Source organism: Corvus moneduloides, chromosome 3 (genome assembly GCF_009650955.1).
Source record: "Corvus moneduloides isolate bCorMon1 chromosome 3, bCorMon1.pri, whole genome shotgun sequence".
NCBI lineage: Eukaryota > Metazoa > Chordata > Aves > Passeriformes > Corvidae > Corvus > Corvus moneduloides.
In genome coordinates, this window is record NC_045478.1 from 29,150,191 (window position 1) to 29,172,051 (window position 21,861).

General features: G+C 36.5%; 1 protein-coding gene across 3 annotated transcripts in view; it reads right to left on the reverse strand.

The window, feature by feature from the left end:
• EYS (eyes shut homolog) overlaps positions 1–21,861 on the reverse strand; it is an 855,823-nt gene that overhangs the window by 184,940 nt on the left and 649,022 nt on the right. For all 3 annotated transcript variants that reach the window (XM_032104713.1, XM_032104714.1, XM_032104715.1), the window contains one exon: positions 14,904–15,109. In XM_032104713.1, coding sequence (XP_031960604.1) covers positions 14,904–15,109 — 206 coding nt within the window. The remainder of the gene's footprint in view (positions 1–14,903; positions 15,110–21,861) is intronic.

The following is a 21,861-nucleotide window of genomic DNA, read 5'->3' on the forward strand; positions in this document are numbered from 1 at the left end:
TGTTTATGTAATTACTAGACTGACAGGCATATTTTCATTAATAACAAATAGGATTTGTTGCCAAGAATAAATTATGGATCCTTGATGTATATGGAGAGTGCTGATATAGGAAAATATGTATTTAAAACTGTTCAGTGCAAATGAATCCTAAAGTTACATTTTCACATTAATGTATTAAATTTTAAAATCCTTGAGGAAAGAAATTTTCTTCTGGGAAAAGAAAGAAGGGAAAAAAGTCACTGATGACCTACACATGCCTGTTCCAAAGAAACAAAATTAAAAGCTTGTGTTCTGTGAAAATATATAATGAATCAGATTCTCTGCAGCTGGTCTTAGATACTGGGCAGTGGATTTAAAACTGGTGATCAGAAGTATCTGTATCCATAATCTAATGTTTCTATTGACAAGCATTCTCATGAGAATGAGTTTGTCTGTGCTGACTGTTAAGGAAAATGGGTTCTGACTACAAAAACACTGACTCCCTCTGGGTGATCTACTAATTCTTTGCAGAAAAAAGGGTTTGGAAATAACCTTTGTGGAATTTGATTGCTGTCAAATATGTTTCATTTAATGTATGAGACCTGACAGATTACAGCACCTGCCAATTCACTGAGCTTCCTGCTCTTTAGGGTATTGTATTAACTTTCAAAGGCAGCTGATCTAAATTATTAGACATCCCATGATTAGGAAAGGATGTAAATAAGGACCTCCTTGAGACAACCCTAGAAATTTTAAAAGCCATCTAGATAAAAATGGGCAAGGGAATTACCAATTAAGAAGTAGAATCACATCATCATGCTCCCCCCCAAAAAACCCCAACAACAACAACAACAACAAAAACTACAGAAGAAAGTGCAGCAAGAATTGCAGTGAGGGAACAGAATTCCAAGGTCACAGAGTGAGTCTAAGGCTAATTCAAGAATATAGGTGAACTTGATTTTTAGTCTCCTATGCTATTAAAAAGTACAGTTTCTGTGTCACACACTGAATTTTTCAGACTACAATGGAAAAAAAAATCCATAACTGGAAAATCAGTTTCTTGCAGAGCATGCATTGAACTGCTTCTAGTGTCCTGACATATTCTGCCTAAACTGTTCCTAGGGATAGGTTTGTGTCCTATGAAATGACTGTAGGTTTACTTGGAGGTAGAGGCAAGGATGGTCTTTTCACTTCTTTATCTGGTTGTTCTTTCTTTCCTCAAATACACTCTGTGTTGACTGAGAAACAATTGCATTCTTTGATTTGTGACAGTTCATTTTACCTTTCTTTCAGTATATTTGGCTTTGTTATTTCTTTCCTTACACTGAACGTTGTCAGTGCAAGTACCTCTTCCACTGTTAATATCAAACAATTGAATAGTTTGCTTCAGGAAACTAATTCTGCAATGCTACAGAACATCATCTATCTCCAAAACTTATCTCTTTCAAGTCAGACTCTTTCTCTGTATAATCCAATTTAGTGAGGGTATTTTTCTTTACTACCTTTGATTCAGCTCTGTAATCCACTACGTATAGCCAAAGAAAACTATTTTTGTGGTCTCTGAGTGATCCAGTTCATCTCAGAATATATGTACTCTTCCTCCTTAAATCCTTTCCCTATTGTAGCTCTGTTCTGAAATGTGTGGAGCATCAAGTTACCTAGGGTGGTGGATTTTATTCTCTGCTGTATCATGTGTGTAATGGTCCAGTGGTCACAAAAACAAGGAAAATAAGCAACAAACTCCTGCAGATTTCCAGAGGAGGGCTTATGGAACCATCAGAACAACAAAAAGTATGGGCCATAGGTTTTATGGTCAAAGACAGAATAAATAAACACAGTGACTCCTAGTGTCAAATTGTAACCCAAGTATTTGGATATACTTTCTGAAATAATCTGTCTGATAGCAGTGACAGTATTCAGCTTTTTATTCAAATTCTCCAATTATTTCCTAGCATTGTCTCTTTAGGTGGTGCATGTGCCCCAAATTTTCATGGAATTTTCCATTTCACCTTTACCATGTTATATTAATTTTGAAGATCGCAATGGCTGCTAATTAAATAAAGCCCCTTGCTTGCTATGATATGATATTGGCTTTTGTAAGCCAGTGCTCTGAATGATCAGACATCCCAGGGTTAGAAAAGGAGGTAAATAGGACCTCACTATACTACATAGTGAAGTATTGATTGGAAATCTCACTGTTTTTTTTCTACATATGTTGTCCAAACCCATTTTTTTTCCCCAAATAAAGAAAGAAACTCCATAGTTCAGTCTTCATTCAGTGATGATTATAGGGAAACATTCAAGTACTTTTAAGAAAAAAGTCTAAATAGGACTTGGACTAAATATTACTGGTTCTGAAATTGCACCCAGATTTGTACCAAAAAATACTACCAATATATAACTGAATTCAGGTTTTGTTTAGTAAGTATTATCTCATTTTCAAAGTTATTTTCATTATCAATTATAAATAACCACAGATAAAACAAATTATGTGTAGATAGGACATAAAAGGAAGGAGAATATTGAGGGAGTATTTAAAGTAAAAGCATTTTATCTGCTAAGCATTCAGTAACACATTGTTAGTAAAGAATCTCATTTTCACTTCTTGTCTCACCTGCATTCCCTATTAAATGGGGTACACAACCATTCTACTGACCTGACCTCCCCACCACAGGGGCCACTACAAACACCTATAGCCACAACCACTGTGAACACCTTTACCACAGAATGCATCTTCTGCTGACTCATGCAAAATGAGCAGGTTAGTTCAGACAAATGCTTGTCTAGGTGGGTGCTGCATGGCTCAGACTGCCTTTGAAAGCAGTGTGCCAGCAGGTACATAACATACTCACATATGCTTTGCTGCATCTGTAAAATTAACTTGATCAACTTTTAACTATTTAATTAAACTGGTCTGGACTGGAAATCAGAAATGTTTACCACATAGCTGGATTGGAAGAAGAGTGATGCAAGTTTGTAACAGTGGCCAGGTACCAGGAAGAAGACTTCCACCTAAGTGGGAGAGTGTACACATGTAAGAGTGACTCAGCCCTCGTACCTGGAGTAGTGTGCCTGGTTCTGGGCTCTTCAGTACAAGAAAGACAAGGAGCTACTGGAAAGGATCCAGCAGAGATTAATTGGGGTCTGGACCATCTCTCTCATGAGGAGGGACTGCAAGAGCTGGGCCTGTTTAGTCCAGAGAAGAAAAGACATAGAGGGGATCCCACTAACGCATATAAATATCTCAAATGCAGGTGTCAGGAGGATGGTGCCAGGCTCTTTTCAGTGGTGCCCAGGGAGAGGATGAGAAGCAGTGGCCATAAACTAAAACACAGGAAGTTTCATCTCGACATGAGGAAGAACTTCTTTACACTGCCCTCAGATGTACTGGAACAGGCTGCCCATGGAGCTCATGGAGTCTCCTTCTCCGGAGATATTCAAAACCCACCTGAGTATGTTCCTGTGTTACCTGCTCTAGGTGACCGTGCCTCGGAAAGGAGGTTGGACTGGATGATCTCCAGAGGTTCCTTCAAACCCTAAGAGTTCTGTAATTCTGTGACACAGAAATTGCCAAGTACAAGATGATAAAAATGTCCCTTTATTTATACTGGGGTTCAAAAAAAAAAAGATGCTGAGTCAGCCTCTTTTATTTCTGTTCACACTGCCCTGGGGGGGTTGGCAAGTCCAAAAGGACTGTAACAGCTACAACAAGAAAAAGGGAGAATAAACAAACAACAAATGGTGGCAGGAAAAGATACAAAACTATTATGAAGTTGAAATATAGAGATTTTTGTGTTTTATACACATATTTACAATAGCATATAAATAGTTTATTGCTATTTGGGAGAACAAAACCACAAAATAAATAAGGATATAATACAGTATTATGTGGCCTGTAACATAACATTAAGGAAGAAAAGGAGAAACAGCATTGTTCAGGGTCAGTGAGAACTGACATTTCTGGTTTTAACAGTCTACCTTTAATGACATTTCACAGTATTGTCATAGATGCTTTCGGCATTTTTCTCCCTCAGTTTTTGTTTTTTAATAGGCAGACATTAATTATAGGTTTTTTTAGAGGCTCATGAATCAAATGTTTAGAGGAAAGACACTTTTTTTTAGGGAAGCACCTCTTAAAGCAGAAAATGAAAATAGCCATGCTATGAGCAAAAAATTGTGGCATAGATAAATGAAGATCTTGCCAGAACTTATAAAAACCCTAATGTCATGCAGAGTGACTAAGCCTTATTGATTATTACAAGTTAGCATCATCACTACTCATAGAGTCCTGTATGTTTTTGGCAAGTTGTTCATGTGAAAAATAAGACACAGCAATATAATAGCATAGCATTAATCTACTGCTTCTGAAACTGTAACAATGCAGCAGGATTTCAAAGTGCTACTACTGGAGCCAGGAGAAAGAATGAAGAATGTTGCAGTTCTGGAAATGCAGCAAACATGATGTACTTTCACAGGTACCAGAAAATGCAAACAGATGCAGGGGTTGGTGGTAAAGTTCCATTTGAAACCTCATTTTAGCAACAACAAAGTAGCATTCCCTGCACTGATATAGGATGATTAACACTGCAAACTGAAAGAGTTTGTGCAAATGGAAAATATAAAACATTAATTTCCTTCCTCAGAGAGTTCTGAATTTTTACTAGCTTTCCTTTGTCCAAGAATTTTTTCTTTATCCTTTTAAGAGAACTTCAGCTGGATTAAGTATAATGCTGCTATTTCTCTTTATAACTGCTCATTTTATTTAGCTTTTCTAGATTCGTATCTAAAAAATATTTTCATTGTTCAGCTGCCCTATCACACGACCTCACAAATCTGTCCTGCCTGCTGTTAAGTAACACAGTAGTAATTCCTTTATCTTGTTCCCTCCTCCTTTTCTTAACTGTTATCAACATTGTAGCATATCTAACTGGGACCAAAGGCTTAATAACCTTTTTAATGGACCTAAAATCCTAAACAAAGCAAAACAAACAAACAAATCGGGGTGACCCTTGAAACAGACACATTTTGAGCCAATATTTTGGATCCAAATGTTCAGTTCTGACAGAATTTATTGTTACTGTTCCTTTTAAATCTTTTGCCTCCCCAGCATCTCTGGATAAATTTTAGACCCTCAAGCATCAGCAGCTGGATTATTCATGGGAATGTTCAGGCTTTAAATCTGGGCTGACATTCTTTCCTTTATTCTCAATTGCACTCAGATTCGTCTCCAGAAATGTCAAAAAGTGGGAGATTGATTCTGATTGTCTAGAAATGAATTTCATATTCTCAATTCCTCTCTTGAGTCTCTCTGAATTTAACTTTAAAGAAGAAATTTATGCAGCCTGCTGGATTTCAAAGAACAATGAATGAAAGATCCCTTCATACTCGATTTTTTTAATGTGTGGAAGTTCTTGATTTTCTGCACCTTTTTTCTGCATTAATATTTTTATGAGTGATTTAAAATGCTTTTATACCAAGAGCACAATTAATGTAATAGGAGTTTCTGTAAAACTCCTACATGAGAACGTCTGAACAGAGAGGGTTGTGTAGTGATTCTACAATGCTCTTAGCTAGACACTCAAGGAAGCACACATGTATTTAGTAAGATACTTCCATCTTATGGGGTTTTTTTCTATTAAAACAAAACCTCTGTAATTTAAACCCCAGACAAACCTGCAGTGATAAGCCTTTTTAGTTTTGCAACTGTGTTGCATAAAACCCAAAACCCAGTAGCACACTCCCTTTTATATGAGAAAATGCATGGGAAGACACAGGTGTACAACAGGAACTGGGCTTCTGCTGTCAAACTCTAAAAGAAACTTAAAAAGCTTGTGGCTGTACTTTATCACATTGTATATATTTTACTCATATAAATCTTTGATTGATTTATGCTCTTTAATTTGCTGACATTCACCAGTTGCTGAAACCAATTGTACACAAGAATAAAAAGAAACAGCCATTCATTTATAATTATTTCCATAAGATAGTGTTAAGAATAATGCCATGTGATGGAAAACAGCTTTGGAAGTCACATGAATCTATAGTTTTCCATTTTGGTTGGTAGAAGCTAAGCCTTGCCTTTTTTTCCCTTGGGTTTATCTTTTATATTTGCATATTTTCTATAGTATTCAATATGCAAATATCTTTTATTATTTAATTATAATACAGTAGTTTTATTTTTGCCTTGTTTAGGGCTAAAGAATCCATTAAAGAAAATTCTTGATACAGGGAAATACAATTCACGCAGGAAAATTGTTTTCATTTATGGAAGCCATTTTCTGAAGTACGAATCTAACAGTGTCTGTTTGGACAATGTTGTTGTAACTGCTGGACTCTGCCTAGCAGGCTGCTGCTCCCTGAGAGCTCAGCGAGGCTTTCCTAGGGCCGTGTGATCAGTCACATCCCGGAGTCCATTTCAGACAGCCCCTCGATCTGGCTCCGGCAGCCAGCAGCGTTACAATGCAGTGGTGGTAAAGAAGGTAGAGGAGGGTCTCTCATGAGGGTTTGAGATGGCTTTAATCACATCTTGTCCCCACACTATTCAGAGGTAGAGAGACCATGTGGTCTGGGTGTGGGGTGGTTTTTTCAGGGGCCCAGGGGCAGTCCCTGGGCGGGGTTGGGGTACAGGAGCAAAAAGGGAGAAACCAAGGGAGTGGCCAAGGCCAGGGCAGGGAACAGGGGGAACATGTGAAATAGGAGAAGCAATGGATTAACAGATCCCCAAATCAATTCTTTGCTCTGTTTCATGATGTATTCGGTATTTTCAGTAATTCAACTAAAACACAGGGAGACTACATGCTCACAAGCTTTTGAACCTCTCCATGTTCTTCACAGAACTGATTTACATCCATTTTGAATTTAAGTAGATGAGTATATTGTGCTACTAGGAAATTCACCTTCTGAATACTAGATTTCCTGGGTAACTAAAATGCTAAACAGCTAAAATGTTTTTGTTGTATAATTTTTGCCTATTTTATCACCACAAACTGTTATTACAAAAATATAAAGAAACTACAATGGTGGAAAGAAAAACTGGCTTTTTATATTACATAAAAGGAGTGACTTCCTCAGAGGGAGGCTGGAGGCTTGAGGAGACTTGCAAGAGTAACTTCTTAATACCTATATAATAAATTTTCCTCCTCTTTAAACACCAGCAGTTTAAGATTTTGTATAAATGCAGGCACCAGTGTTCCATGAAGATGCATGGAAAGGAATGTGTTAGGCACTCTTAATTAGAAATAATATGGGGTTTCATGCTTAAGTCAGAAATGTATGCTTAGGCCAGGAAACAGCAAAGCCATTTTCTATGTAACCACGTTATGTAAGTACCCACCATCCTTCCAAAATGGCCACTGGCCTTGGGAGGTGACATGAAAGGATCGGCCAGGTGACATGGTCCTGAGCAGGACATTTTACTGAGGTCTCTAGAGAATCCTGATGTTCACTCCCTCAGCTAGCTGAAAGCTCCTGAGTGTGGTCTGGGAGCAGATGCAGAGCTGCCCACCTTGTATGCAGAAACGAACAAAACCCCTCTGTTTTTAATCACAGCATTCTTGAAATCAAAATGTCAAGGCAGTAGAACGTACTGTTATCTTAACTCAGTAACACAGATGATTTCTAGCTAAGGACTAAATTGACTGTGCTGTAAAAGCACACACAGTCTTCTATGTCTCTTTCTCACAGGTTACACAATAAAGCTCAAAAACATTATTTAATACCTCACCTGCTTTATTACACGGTATCTCCTGGGGAAGAACTCAAGTGAGTCAAGCTCAGAAAACAAGCATTGCCATACTGCCAGGGGAGACACATTTTTGCGGATGACTTGATTATCAGCAAGCTAGCACAACAGAACAAATGGCTGCAATTCAGGAGATACTGAAAGAAGATTTTTCCAGAAAATGCCATAAATACAGAAGTAAAGGAAGAAAAAAGTAAGTATTTGTCACTTATGCAACAATGATTACCTTCAAATGAAAAAGGACTCAAAGGACTGGGACATTAGCAGCTTAATATGTTGCAAGCTTTAGAAAGAATCAACTTTATACTGACATTTTCAAGTGGAAAATGAAGGGAAGAAAGCTTGTTCCCTGCAAATTGTAAACTCACCATTATTTCATTTTCTGCTATCTGTTTTTGCCCAGAATAGACTTTGTTATCAAACTGTTACAATTCTCCTAAGAGACAAGAAAACATTCATTCACATTAAAGAAATAGTGATTCAAAAGACAAATGCTAGAAATGGCAAAATTTCATAGGTCTGGTCCATTTGATGAGGAGATGAAGACTTTTCTACTGCTTTTATCAATTGTTTTTTCCAGAAATGCTCATTCATGCAAGTCCTTATAGCAAACTGCTACAGCTATATCAGTTTTAATAGAATCCAAATCAAAATAAACAACTTTAAACGACACTTAAAACCAAGCTTCTTATTTTAAATGGCTCATGACTGGATGTGAATGGATGTAAACAAAGGACAAAAGATGTACCAGCAAACTGACGACTTCATAAAAATTTTCTATAATTATTAACTTTTTTCACCGCAATCTACCAAAGCAACTTATGCCCAACAGGCTCCATAATCTGTTTCACAGAACAGACTTGTGAAATATATATTACCCCTCTGTTAAATAAGAGAACCCTATAGCTCTACAGTATAGCTTATAGCTCTAGATTATATGCTATAGCAGTAGACCCTACAGCTGTTCTGGAACTCATTGGTTGTGGGTAGATGGCAGCTGCAATCATAAATAACTATACAGACACCAAGGCAGCAGTTTTTAAGAGTTGGTTGGTGCTTTGAAGAGCTCTTTCCACATCTCAACACACTCTCTTTCTCGTTATCCTATCTCTAGGTATAGTTAAGGTGCATCTTAAACTCCCATTTAATCACATATTTAGTCTTAACAGTCATAGAAAACTGTCACATCCCTTTACAACTTTATTAAGTCCTCTGGAGGAATTTGAGATGTAGGCTGATTTTAAGTGATAAACTTACATGGATGACCAAACAAGTAACAGAACGGAGGCATCCTAATTCAGCATCTGACATAGCAGAATACCTGCATCCTGAACATAAATCACATGAATCACACAGATTCCTTAAACTCTTAGAATTAAATACATGTAAAGCTTACATGCTTCACTGAATCTGGGACATAATATCTAAATTAGATGAAAATGAAATATTAGGTTGTATGAAAGCTCATACTGACATTTGTTTTTGAAATGGCAAAATTCTACAAAACTGTTCAGGAGAGCAGAAGAAGGATTAGTTTTGTTTCACCTCTTCCTTGTGAACTCAGCTTCTTTTCCCTCCTGTTTTCCTGTTTTCCTTTGATTTCAAAAACACTTCAGCGAATTAACCTACATTAAAATAAAATTGATAGAACAAGATGCCATTGGATTGGAGATATTTTAGACATCTTGAAAAAGTCTCCATAATTTTGTGAACTAAGAAGGAAAAAAGCAAGGACCATATGCTAAATCCAGGTGATTGTGTAGCTAATATGATTACTCACAGACACTGGGTATTACGGAGTGTTAACAAGTTACACGTCACAAGGTTTGTCTTATCTGATATCAAAGTGCAAAATTATATCCACAAGTGAAAGTGCAGAGAAGAAAATTAATTTATATGACTCCCTTTTTCATTTCTCAGGCAAATAATATTTCTGTTGAATTTTATTGAATGGAATAACATGTGGGAATGGCTAGCTATTTCCTATGAAAATTGCTATAATCTCAAATAGTGTATCAAATCCAGCATACAAAGTTAACTTCTGGCTAAATCCTTGATAGTTCTTAACTAGCCTACGGTGTTCTTAATTTTCAATCCCATCCCCTAAAACAAAAAATTAAGTCTGAAGGGAAAACTTCCTTCTTTTTTTCAAATCTAGCCCAAAAACTAGAGAATTCATTTGAAAGTTTTACATACACGAATACAAATCGTGGGATATCAATAGATATCTCATTAGTCTAGACATAAGCTGTGGTTAATGACATCAAATTAATGACTGAGCTAATTTATAGCTATCTCTAAACATGTTATTTTTTTCCTGCTCACAGAGTTCTACAAGGTATGAATCATTTTGAAGGAGGACAAAATGAATGAAAGAACCCTTGAACCCTGGAAATCCAGAGGCTTTGGGGCAACCACATCCCATTTTTTCTTTCTGGGTACCTCAACCTGAAACTTGAATGTGGTGATGAAAGGGCAATTGTCCTTCCTCAACCTCTTTATATAATTTTCACTGGCTCACTTTTCTTTTTGATGGAAAATGTCACAGACTTGTTTTAAATCATACGTACACAGTATAAATGTTATTAAGCAGATAAATAGTTCTACTGGAGACATGAAATTGTTCTAAATATGGTTGAAATAACAGGAATTGGACCAACTACATTTCTTTTCAAAGCCAAATACATAAAGACAAGACCCCCCAGACTTGTCTGAGATGAATGATGGTAATCAGTGACGCAAGTTAGAAATGTTAAGTTGGGAACAATGTCTAGAAAAGTGTCTATAAAAGAAACTTCCAGTGTTCAGGGTGATATTATCAAGTATTCCTGAACAAATCAGGAATTCAACAAGTATATCCTGGGGAACAAATGTAGCAAAGTCTTTAGTGTGACTGTTCCAACCTAAATGTCTGCAACAGCTTTCCATTTTACTGCTATTTTTGCAGCTTTGTCAAAGGAGTTGACCTTTAAGTAACATACAGAATATACACGGGCAACATATCAAATTAAACAGATTTCCTGGTTTTAACACATGACATTTAAATACTCTTTTTATTGAACAATTTATAAAATTTTTACAGAATACTAAAAATGTAGAGACTTTAAAAATGTTAATCTTATAATTAACAGTCAAGGACATACTCTCTTCGCACATGCAAGACTCTGATATTCCAAACCTATCGCTATGAACTTTCCAGTAATACACCACCATCTGCTTTTGTGCTAAAGCAGAACCATTGCAGTTTTTTCCACTCATGCAGACAACACAGCTTAGCTAATAAAGAAAGATTGTTACATTTCATGTGAAAGTGAAAAAGCTTATTTATACAGAAAGGTAAAAGAAAAATGGGTAGTGCAGAGTACACTATCTTCATAGTATTCCCTATCTATAAAATCCTCCCTTTCTATTGTATGAAAGCAGTCATGTAGCACTCACCACTGAGTAATGAAGATTAATTTTATGTGACAAACAGATTTTCTATGATGCATTTTAATACAGTTTTTAAAATACATCTTGTACTAACCTCTAATTTCCAATTAACTTCGATAATTTGTAGTTTAAAAACAAAATGAAAAAGGGAAATACTGAAAGCAGTATTAAAGGGAACTGAGGCCTCAGATGGTTGCCCTTCCATGCTTTATACTAAATCTTCACTTTGGCGCTTTGGTATATAACCAATGTGGATAACTTCAGTTTGAATTTGGCTAACACATTGATTTGAATGCATACATTTCTATTTCTGTAGAAAAATTAAGATAAACTTCCACTTTCCAAAACTGTCATTTAGAGATATTTCAGAGGTATCTGTTTAGAGTAAGTACACTGTGTATTTAGATAAACTGGCTTGGTCTAATATAGCCGTTAGGATAATTGTGGCTTGAATGTATTTCTTGTAAGGGCAGAACAACTGCTGGAGTTTACTAGTCAAGGAACAATTGAATAAAAACATGAAATTACATTTAATAACACTCATCAAGTTAAAACACATAACTGATAATGACATCAGTTGCTTTCACTCTAGAAGGTGTTCTTACACTGTAACAAAAATAGTTGTTACTAATAAACAGTGTATCTTACTTTAGCTATTAAATTAGCAAATACACCCATTCTGGTGAAGCCAAGATTTCCACAGAGGGTTTGTATGTAAGACCCTGTGCACCCCAGGTGGACTGTTAATATGCCAAGTGTACGATGAGTTTTTCGCAGAAATTTAGTTAATAGTAGGTATAAGGCAGATCACAAAGAAGATTAATGAAAATATATTGCTGAAATGTACAGGTATACATAATAGCATGTCTAAAACAGATCACAGCTACCTTTAAGGAGTCAAGAGAAAATTTCCTTGACTGGAGCACAATTTCTGTACTGCATGCATGATAATTTACTTTCTCCATTGGAAGGTCTATAGTAAATAATTATAAAATTATTGCAAATGCTCCTATCTCCTGTAATTATAAGGTCTCTGTAGATTTCTTGAAGAACTGGTCTTTGAATATCAAATGATGATTTATAATATCAATAATATTTGATTTGAATATCAATAATGATTTATAAAAAGGCAATTTCTGGTTTCATTAGACTAAGTTATCAATCTCATTGAAAATTAAGGATTAAATAAAATCACACTATGCTGCAGTTACTTTTCAGCTACTAAATACAGGATACATCAAGTCATTTTCTGATCTATAAAAAGATGCAATGTGACAGCATGAGCTCTGGGATGTAGCTGCCCCAGTGAGCTTCCAGCTGATGAGCATGTCAGATCCTGCAGCCCTGGCTGACCCAGGAGCACTAACAAAAAGGAGAAGGCCGTTCCCTGTATTGAACCCTGTATTGGAGTTTTAGAGGGTAAAAGCAGAGCTCTGTGAAAAGAGAACTTATTTCATCTTCTCCACACAAAAAGAAAAAGAAAAGAAACGTTATTCTTCCAGTGCTAGAACTATTAGACATCCTATGTGAAAATACATCATGTAAGCTGCAGAAAAGTAAAAGGCATCTCTTCCACTCTTAGGAAAAAAAAATAGATATCTCATGGAAACTGGGTGTTTGACCATTAAAAGGATGATATGATTATTCAGATGAGGTTATGTTCTCCAAAGGAGCTACTTGTTTCCTGGTTTCTTTAAAGCTTCTATTCTGTTTTATTGAATGGAATGGTTACTGGTGTATCTCATGTAGGGAGCTTCAGTCCTTACCCTGGTTACAACTGCAACTTAGTGCAAGGGTCCCCTGCTTTTAATTTGCTCTTTGGGTAGTCATAATTCAGTCATATTTTCACACATGATTTTTGAAACAAGATCACAGAAAGAGAAAGAGAAGGGGACCCCTTCATTTACACAACTGAGATAAACTTCCTTGGAAGACAAATTTCCTTGGAAGTGTAGCTGGAGGTCAGCTCATTCCACTCTATGAACTCTGCTGGCCTGCACTGGTCAAGCTGCAAAGGAGAAAATGGCTTAGAATGCTGTATTTTTGAATGAGCAACATAAAAATATCTTTTCTAGTCCATGAAATAGAAGGTACTTCCCCCAAAGTCTGTGGCATGTGGAAGTACTCAGCCCAGACAATATCATTCAAACACAGATTGTGTCAGTTATCATTAAAAACACCAAACCTTAGAAGACCCCTAGAGACCGACAGATCAGCTGGAAGGTCAGAAGAAAGCAGCAATCAGACACTGGTGGAAGGAACCAGAGGAGTCTCACAGAGTGGTTGTGCACACATGCTGATAATGGCCTATTACCACAGGACGTCTGTCAGACTCCTGCTTAAACTGAACATTGCTTACTCCTGGCATAACCCTTGGAAAAAGCCAAAATCTGCTCTCATTCAAAATACCACAGATGATGCTGATAAAAAGGATGCCAACTGCATTTTTGGAACACAGAAGGAAATTCTGGCACATAAAATGCATGTAAATAAATAAAAAAACTTTATTGAAAAGTTGAAAATAATTGAAGCACTAACTAAATCTTTTATGCTTTATGGAATCACCTTTTTTTAGTTTTGTTATTTTATGTTGCAGTTTCCACAGCTGCAGTGTACCGTAAGCAAGTGCAAAGACTATGCCCAGATACTGAATATGTAGAAAATACTCATGGGATTCAATCTTAACATTGAAAATTTTCAAATATATGATTTATTATAAATTTGAGAAAGGCTACATGGTAAAATATTCTCTGATGTGTAAGCAACACATGACAATTTTTTTTTTGAGCTGACAGTCAGTGATTGTTTTCACATATAGTGAGTGCAATGACATTTTTAGGCAGTAATACAAGGTGATGCTAGCTCAGATACACTGGCAGTCTGGCAAGGGCATTTTTAACTGTATTTACTTTTACTTCACACCATGGGAAGTTCATTAGGAGGATGATACTGTTATATAACAACAATCTAGAAAATTTTTTTGTTCTTTTCCTGTACACCAGTAATGCCCTTTAGTGCTATGAGAATTATCTACTGCAATCCATAACCCACGGTACCTTAAAAGTTAAAACAGTTTTTGAAGCCAGCTATGAAATTTATTCTAAAAAAAGAACTTTCTGAAAAGCAATAATGAAAAGCAATTATAATTACAAAACAGAAATGTTGATCAGTTTGTCTTATAGCCTTGACTCACGTTACAAAGAAACCAATATTACTAAAAGAATTATTTTTATTGAAATTCTAATTAAAATATATTCATTTGATTGATCTATGCTTTATGAGCAACAGTAGTAGAAGTATAAATGAGTTACAGAGTAAAAAAAAAAGCCTTTTTCAACAAAGTATCAGACACCATGATGAAAAAAAACCACTCTGTAGAATGTAAAACATAATCTTTTGAGGAAATCTTCTCCTTATTTTCATAAGTTAACATTCTTCTGTCCCAGAAATAACACACTGAAAACCATAAATTAAAACTCTGCACAACAATTTTGCACAAATAGCAGAATGTTTCTTTTAATTAACTCAAATCTGCAACTCTTAGGAGCGTGCCTGACTGATAATCACTTAAATTACACTGCAAACAAGTATTATTCAAATTGCCTCAGTGAATTTGCTCCTCAGTTACCAACAGTAACTGGGATGAAAAGCAGAGAAATATGACAATCAATACTTCTTCCCCTTTTTCACCTCCAAAGCAGAATAAGACTTGCATTTCATAACTAATAGGGAAAAAATTAAATACAATTACCTTTCTCACAGAACCGACCAGTGAAATGTAGTGGGCAGTCACACTGGAACGAGGTGGCCCCGGTAGGCAGAGAGAGAGGATGACATGTCCCTCCATTATGGCACAGTCCTTCCTGGCATACAGATGGTACACCAGGGTCAGGCAAGTGAGGCACATCAGAAGAAACCACAGGGAATGCTGTTGACAGATGTGTGGGTACAGAGATTCTGAAAGGAGAGAGACAACATATCAAAGGCAAAAAACCCATGAGATCTAATTTTGTTACTGCACTTAAGCTTCAATTGGTATTAAGTTGGTTTTTTTGTTAATAGAAATTCAGGCTAAACTTAAGAAAATGTGAATACATAAAGAATTCTCAAATCAAGTCCCCATCCAGAAATCTAGCAAAAACACAGTGAAGGTATTTTTTCCTGGGAGGGAGCAAGAAATAGCCTTCATGCAGGTAGCACGGTTTGCACGTGCTGTGGTTATTCATTTTTGGTGGATGTCAACAACGGTTGATAAATAAGCACAGGCTTCACTTATTAAATATCTTATTGCTTGAAGTTACCAAAATTTTTAAGGCAGTTCTAGAAGAGAAGATTTCCATTCAAGTAGATCAATCATGCACAGCAGAAGGGAAGAAGCTGAAGTACAGAAACAGTATCTTTTAATTCACAGAAATGTTGGGGAGAAGGAGGAAAGGTGAAGAAAAAGAGAGACTCTTTTGGTTTAATACCACCTGTTTATCAATCTTGTTTATTACTCTTTTTTGTTTCTACCAGAGAGCCAAACTTGTGACTCACTAAAACTGTGCAAAGGTAAGGCTTCCAATTTACCAAGCACAACAACTTATGTGCGTGACACAAGTTACTATGGTGAGGGCAAAGAAAAAGGAATCAAGAGTCCCAAGAAGATTCATGACTATTTAATAAGCATTATCACTTAAAAAATAAGTTCTCACTGAATTTTACATAAGAAATATACATTTTTCTTTCATTTTCTGAAGTTCAAGAGATTCTATTTTTTTCCCAGACACCAATTTCTAATTCTGAATTCTAATTTGGAAACTATAACCTAATAAAATATCTTACTATTTATACCTCCTTGGTAATTTAAATATTTGTGAATATTTCTCTTGTTTAATGTTGTTCCAAGAAAAAGAAAAAAAATTGGAAGGCTGGAGCACCTCTCCTACAAATACAGGTTGAGAGACTTAGCCTGGAGAAGAGAAGGCTTTGGGGAGACCTAATTACAGCCTTCAAGTACCTGAAGGAGTCTACTGGAAAGCTGGAGAGGGACTTTCTGTGAGAGCATGTAGTGATAGGACAAGGAATGATGGCTTTAAGCTGAAGGAGGGAAAGTTTAGGGTAGATATTAGGGAAAAATTCTTTACTGTGAGGGTGGTTAGGCACTGGAAGAGGGTGCCCAGAGAAGTTGTGGATGCACCATCACTGGAAGTGTTCAAGGCCAGGTTGGATAGGGCTCTGAGCAACCTGGTCAAGTGAAAGGTGTCTCAGCCCACAGCAGTGAGGTTGGAATTAGATAATCTTTAAGATCCCTTTTAACCCAAATCCATGATTCTATAAAATGGAGATGAGGTTGAACTGAAATGTCATTAACATTTTGGGCAAAATAGTATAGAAATTAAGTGCTTAATACAATGGTTTATAGGCACCACAGTTGGCAAAAGACAGTATTTTTTGGCAATGTGTTAAACATCAATAGTGAAATTCATACTTATTTTGGTGAAAATGGTGGCATAAAGCTGATTTATTAAAAAAAATAAAAAGACCCTATATTGTCCCCTGCTGTGTCCTTCCCTTTCTCTTTGTCACCCACTCTTGTATCAGCTAAAACTTCTGCTTCGCCATATTTTAGAGTTGGGAGTACGTCTTAAAAAGAAGCATTTGAAAGTGATGATGCACCAGTAGATTGCAACTGCAGAAACAAGATAGATGGGGACGCATTCAGAGTGACATTGCATTCACCACTCCATGCATCTGTCTAGCTTCTTCTTAAGTCTAGCTTCCAAATTGTTTACATATCCCATTTACTTGAAAACTGATTTTAATAATTGACTTTTTTTGAATCTGTATTTTAGAAAGTACTAAAAAACTTCATAATATTCTGAAAAAAACCCCACCCAACATAACACATCCAGGGTAAGTAAGTTGTCTCTTAATGTCACTATTAAATACTCAGCTCTCTAAATTATCAATACAGCAAAAAAAGGATACATACCCAGAGGCAGTTAGGAAGAAAAAGGAGGTGGACAGAGGAAGGAGACAAATAATTCAGGGCAAAGTAAATCTCTAAGGGAACTCAAAGAAAGCCACAGTAACTGAGAAAGGCGTGGAGCCTGGGAAAGAACAAAAGGGACACAGGGCTTGTGTGACAGTAAAGAGGATATGTGCAGGGCCATAATAGCAAGGAAAACATTAGAATGGGATACTTATGCAGGGATGCAGACTGCATCCAAAACACAAAATAGCCAAAATACACATACTGTGGTGCTTAGGAATGAGGATTTCAGGGCAGTTAAAAGCTATCTACTTTATATGAGAGAAAAGCATCCAAAAAAAAAATGGCAGTCATCAAGATGGCTGTAAATAAATCCTTAAAATATTTTTGAGGCTGAGGACTTGCTGATAAAAGACCTGAAACTTTAAGAAAATAAGTGACTTACTGTTTATTTCCATTTAGATGAATAGAATAACAACATTTCCTTTTCTATAAATACAATGAAAGCAATGTAATTGCTGGATTTATAACAATAGTTTTCTCCTAAGGGAAATAACTAACATGAACTTCATGTAGGGTATTCCATTCAGAGCAGCATTAAGGGTTCACTAACGTGTGTTATCTTCCACCAGGCTAGCATAGCAAATTAAAAATGCTTAGTCACCTGCTGGGATTACAACCTTTGATTAAAACTAAATAAACCAAAAATCTTGATTTTGTCCCCAAGCACAACCTAAATGTTGTAGAAACTCTGAACTAATAGCAGGTTTACAGAAAGATTTAGACATTTACAGAAGAAATTTATTGGAAGAAATTGCTGGTATTTGTTGATTTTTCTGTTACTCCTGAAAAAAAAAAAGCCAACAAAAACTACTTAAAACCTGGGGAATGAACACGGTAAAAACTAAGCTCTTACTACTAGCTATTAGAGAGACCATTTTTTTAATGACAGCTAATCCTATCTGACCACTGCAAAACTCACTCCTCTGAACGTGGTCAGAGCTACTGTCAGATGTAAAATGCTGAACAAGAGGGAGAGCTGTCTGACTGGCAGGTGCATTCTTGTCTCCACTGAAAGCACTGGTTTCCAGCTGTGGAAGTTTCACATCCCCTTTCTGATGGGAAGCTACTATTTTTCTCTAAAATAGAATCACAGCAGTGTGCTTTAAATGAAATTTTATGAGCTCAAGTGATGCAGCCTTGCTTCATTTTTTGGTTGACTTTCTAATCTGCAGAGAAGAAAGAAAGGAAAGCTCTTTGGTAGGCTGATTTCTGCCCGGTTCATTTGCTAATTTTTCACAGGATGTCAGCCTTTGCAGTGTTGTTCTGGATGTTTTGCTTCTAGATGGTGCCTGACTGTGTTCGTGCCAGCACTGCTTCCAGGCACCCCGCAGCTCCCTGCCTTACCACAAAAGCAGAGGAGTTTGCTGGGGCTGGTTACTGGGGCAAACATCTGCAGCTGCGCTCACAAGCCGTTCAAGCTGCTGCTGTGAATAAGCAATGACCTCGGCTCAGTGAGTTTTAACTGAAGCATTATTTGAATAAAGAGCTGGGAAGCATTTAAAGTAAAATAGTAATTGAGGTGTTAAAAGTTTTGACAAAGTGTAACAAAAATATATCAAGCAAAACTTGATTCACTGTTACTGCACAACAAGGCCACAATTTTATATTTGTTTTTTTTTTTTTCAGTTTCCCAGCCTGTCACCGCCTCTCAGGTCCACAATGCATACGAAGATCTTCTAACTTGCTGCAAGCACCAACACATTTTTTTTAATCTTAAAATGAGCTCAAAAAGCTGAGCTTTAAAGGCCTGTGAGCTAATGTTTCATAGCTGAGTGCATGTAAGCTTGAAATGCTTGTCTAAACACATAGACGTTAGTGCAATTTGAAGCCTTGTTTATTTTATATTACATTGTTTGCCACTCAGGGGGATGTATGATGAACTGACTGGCAGGAATATAGTACTTAGTGGTCATGTTCGATGTTATGTTATTAAACCAAAAACACACATACCCAAACCAGCTGTGCTTCCCTGTGCCATACACTCTCCTCTGTTCAACAAGAGCCTGAAACTATTAGTGTGTGGAGTTAGAGGCACTGCAGTTTAATAAGTTAACAAAACCTCTGGGATGACCAGCTCCGCACTGGCCTGGCAGTGAGGGGCTCAACCTTCAGAGGGGCTTACCTGTTTGCTGCCAGTTTAGTCCCTGCACTGGGGCAGTGACCTGGGCCATGAGAGTTGTACAGCCTGAAGAAAGGAAGTTCTGGGGAATCTGGTCAAGTTGTATAAATACCTGAGGGGGGAGGGAAGGGAAAGGATGGAAGCAGATGCTTCTTGCTGGTGGCCAGGACATATGGCAACGGACACAAACTGAAATGCAAGAAATTGCACCTAAATATAAGAGAGCCTATCTTTTTTTTTTTTTTTTTTCAGGGAGATCTATCTGTATAATGGATTTCAAACTGAGACCTAGAAAGAGAGCAGAGTAGTCCCCCAAGTAGTTCATTATCAGGCTGATGGCAGATGTGTCTACAGAAGCACTCTGACATTTCCCATGAAGCAGGCTGATGAGACAGGCAATGGCATGGGAGTCCCAGTGATATGATAACATCTCCACTGCCTATATCTTCTGGTACTTACACACTTAACATTTTATTACTGGAGTAATGGATTTAGCCTTATCTGATATGAGTGGGATAAGGAAGTTTGTATTTTTATCTTGTCAATAAAATAGTTTGTGCTGAGAAGCAACTGCTTTTATTTGCAGTTTTCTTCTGTGGGGAAGTGTGCATCTGCCATTTTTCTTAGGTTGTGACAGAATATTATTTCAAGTGAATGTTTTAGAATTTGGAGCCAAAAGAAAGATTTTTCAAGAGCATTAGCATGCATGGTATAATATAATTTCAAAGCTTACAAAACTGCAAACAGCTGCACTTCATGGAAATGTTGGTTTAAACAGGAATAAATACCTAGCACCTTGCATGTAATTTGGCAAGAATTAATAAAGACTTTTGTAGGCTGTTTATTTCACTGTTCAAAACCAGGTCAAGCAGAGTACTTTAAATGGCATCTCACCGATTTCAGTGAATCCACAGAGCAATATATCTGTGTACTAACCCTCCTGGAGATACCATTTACAGCACTCAACACAGTAATTGTGAAAAAAATTCAACAGTTTACCGGATATGGATTATTTATATTCTGCAGTTTATATGTGAATCTGATTTCCTCACTCATAACAGTTTTTGTTTTATTTGGAAGAGTTGGGGATCAGTTTTCAGAATAGAGATGATTTATGCTCAGGCATATCTCTTAAAAAATTAAATTTTCAATGTGTGTTCCAGACTGTGAGCCCTGCTTCCACTCCTACAAGCCACAATATTTGGTAGCAGAACTAGATAATGTAGTTGCAGCTTTCCATTAAAAAAATTGCAACTGGAATAACATCATTATTTGCAACTGCTTTTGCACATACAGAATCTCATTTAATGGTGCAAACTCTTGGCAATGCAAATAATATTTCAATATACAGTGCAGCAAAAGATGTGAGAATGAAATTAACAGATAGAATGAAGTTACTGAAATCTCTGTTTACAAATACAAAGCAAAAATTTCAACTCCAGGATGCATAACAGTGCTAGATATAAGAAGAAATGTCAGTTACAGACAGATGAAAGTAGAAACAGGAAAGGGAAATACATGTACTAAGACATATTCCTGTTGTTTCCTCTAAAGTATATAGATTCCATGAACTTTGCAATGGATAAATAAGTTATTGCAGCAAAAATACTTTATGTTGAAAGTTCATAGCAAAAACCTTTCTAAATTAGGCTTTAAATGAGTGTTCTTTAGATGATATCTGAAAAACATTCTTAGTCCCTAAGTTTAGGACAATTGTTAAAACAATAGTTTTGCTAAAACTGAAGAACTGAATTTCTGTACCAAATCCAGTCATCTTTTTACTTGGTTTGCTTGAAGAAATAAAGGAGCATTAAATCTTTCAGTTGTTCACACTGATCTTTACTTAGGCATAAAACATTACATGGACCAATGATCCAAACATTAAACTCAAAAAAAAGGAGAGGTCGAAGTACTGAGCACTTGAGTGGACCAATATGCAAATCTTGCACTTTCTGAAGTTTAAACAAATCTCAAATCTGTCTGAACTTCAGCTTTCTCTTTTACATTTAGTCAACAATCACAGTTGGAAAACCTCTTACTAGTTTCATCTTTGCTGTTTAGAAAAGGAGCACTTGAAAGGCCTAAGTACTGCATCTTTTTGTTGATTTCTGCAACTAATTTTGTTTCTTGAAACTAGTGGTTTTGAAAGGAAATAAATACTTTCATTCTCTCCTTGATGATTCTTTCAGCAGATGAAAAATGTTATTTTGTTTTTTAACATGACACTGTACTTTTCCTTCTGAAAAGGCTCTTCAAAATTATAATATAACCATTCTGTTCCAGTCCTAAATGGCTGAGTAAATTGTACTAGATAAATTGAGTTCCTGTAACGGAGATGCTATGAAAACTATCTCAAAAATCACAATTCCAGAATGGAGTCACTATTGTTTACCGAAGATTCTATCTAAGTTCAAGAAGTAAAGAAATTTTTCCATCTCATTGATGCCATCTACAATTTAGAACCCAAAATGCATGATCAACCTATGCAATAATAATGCACAATGTGTCTGTCTGTGAGGGATAAAAGAGAAGCACTTCTAGATCCTGAATATG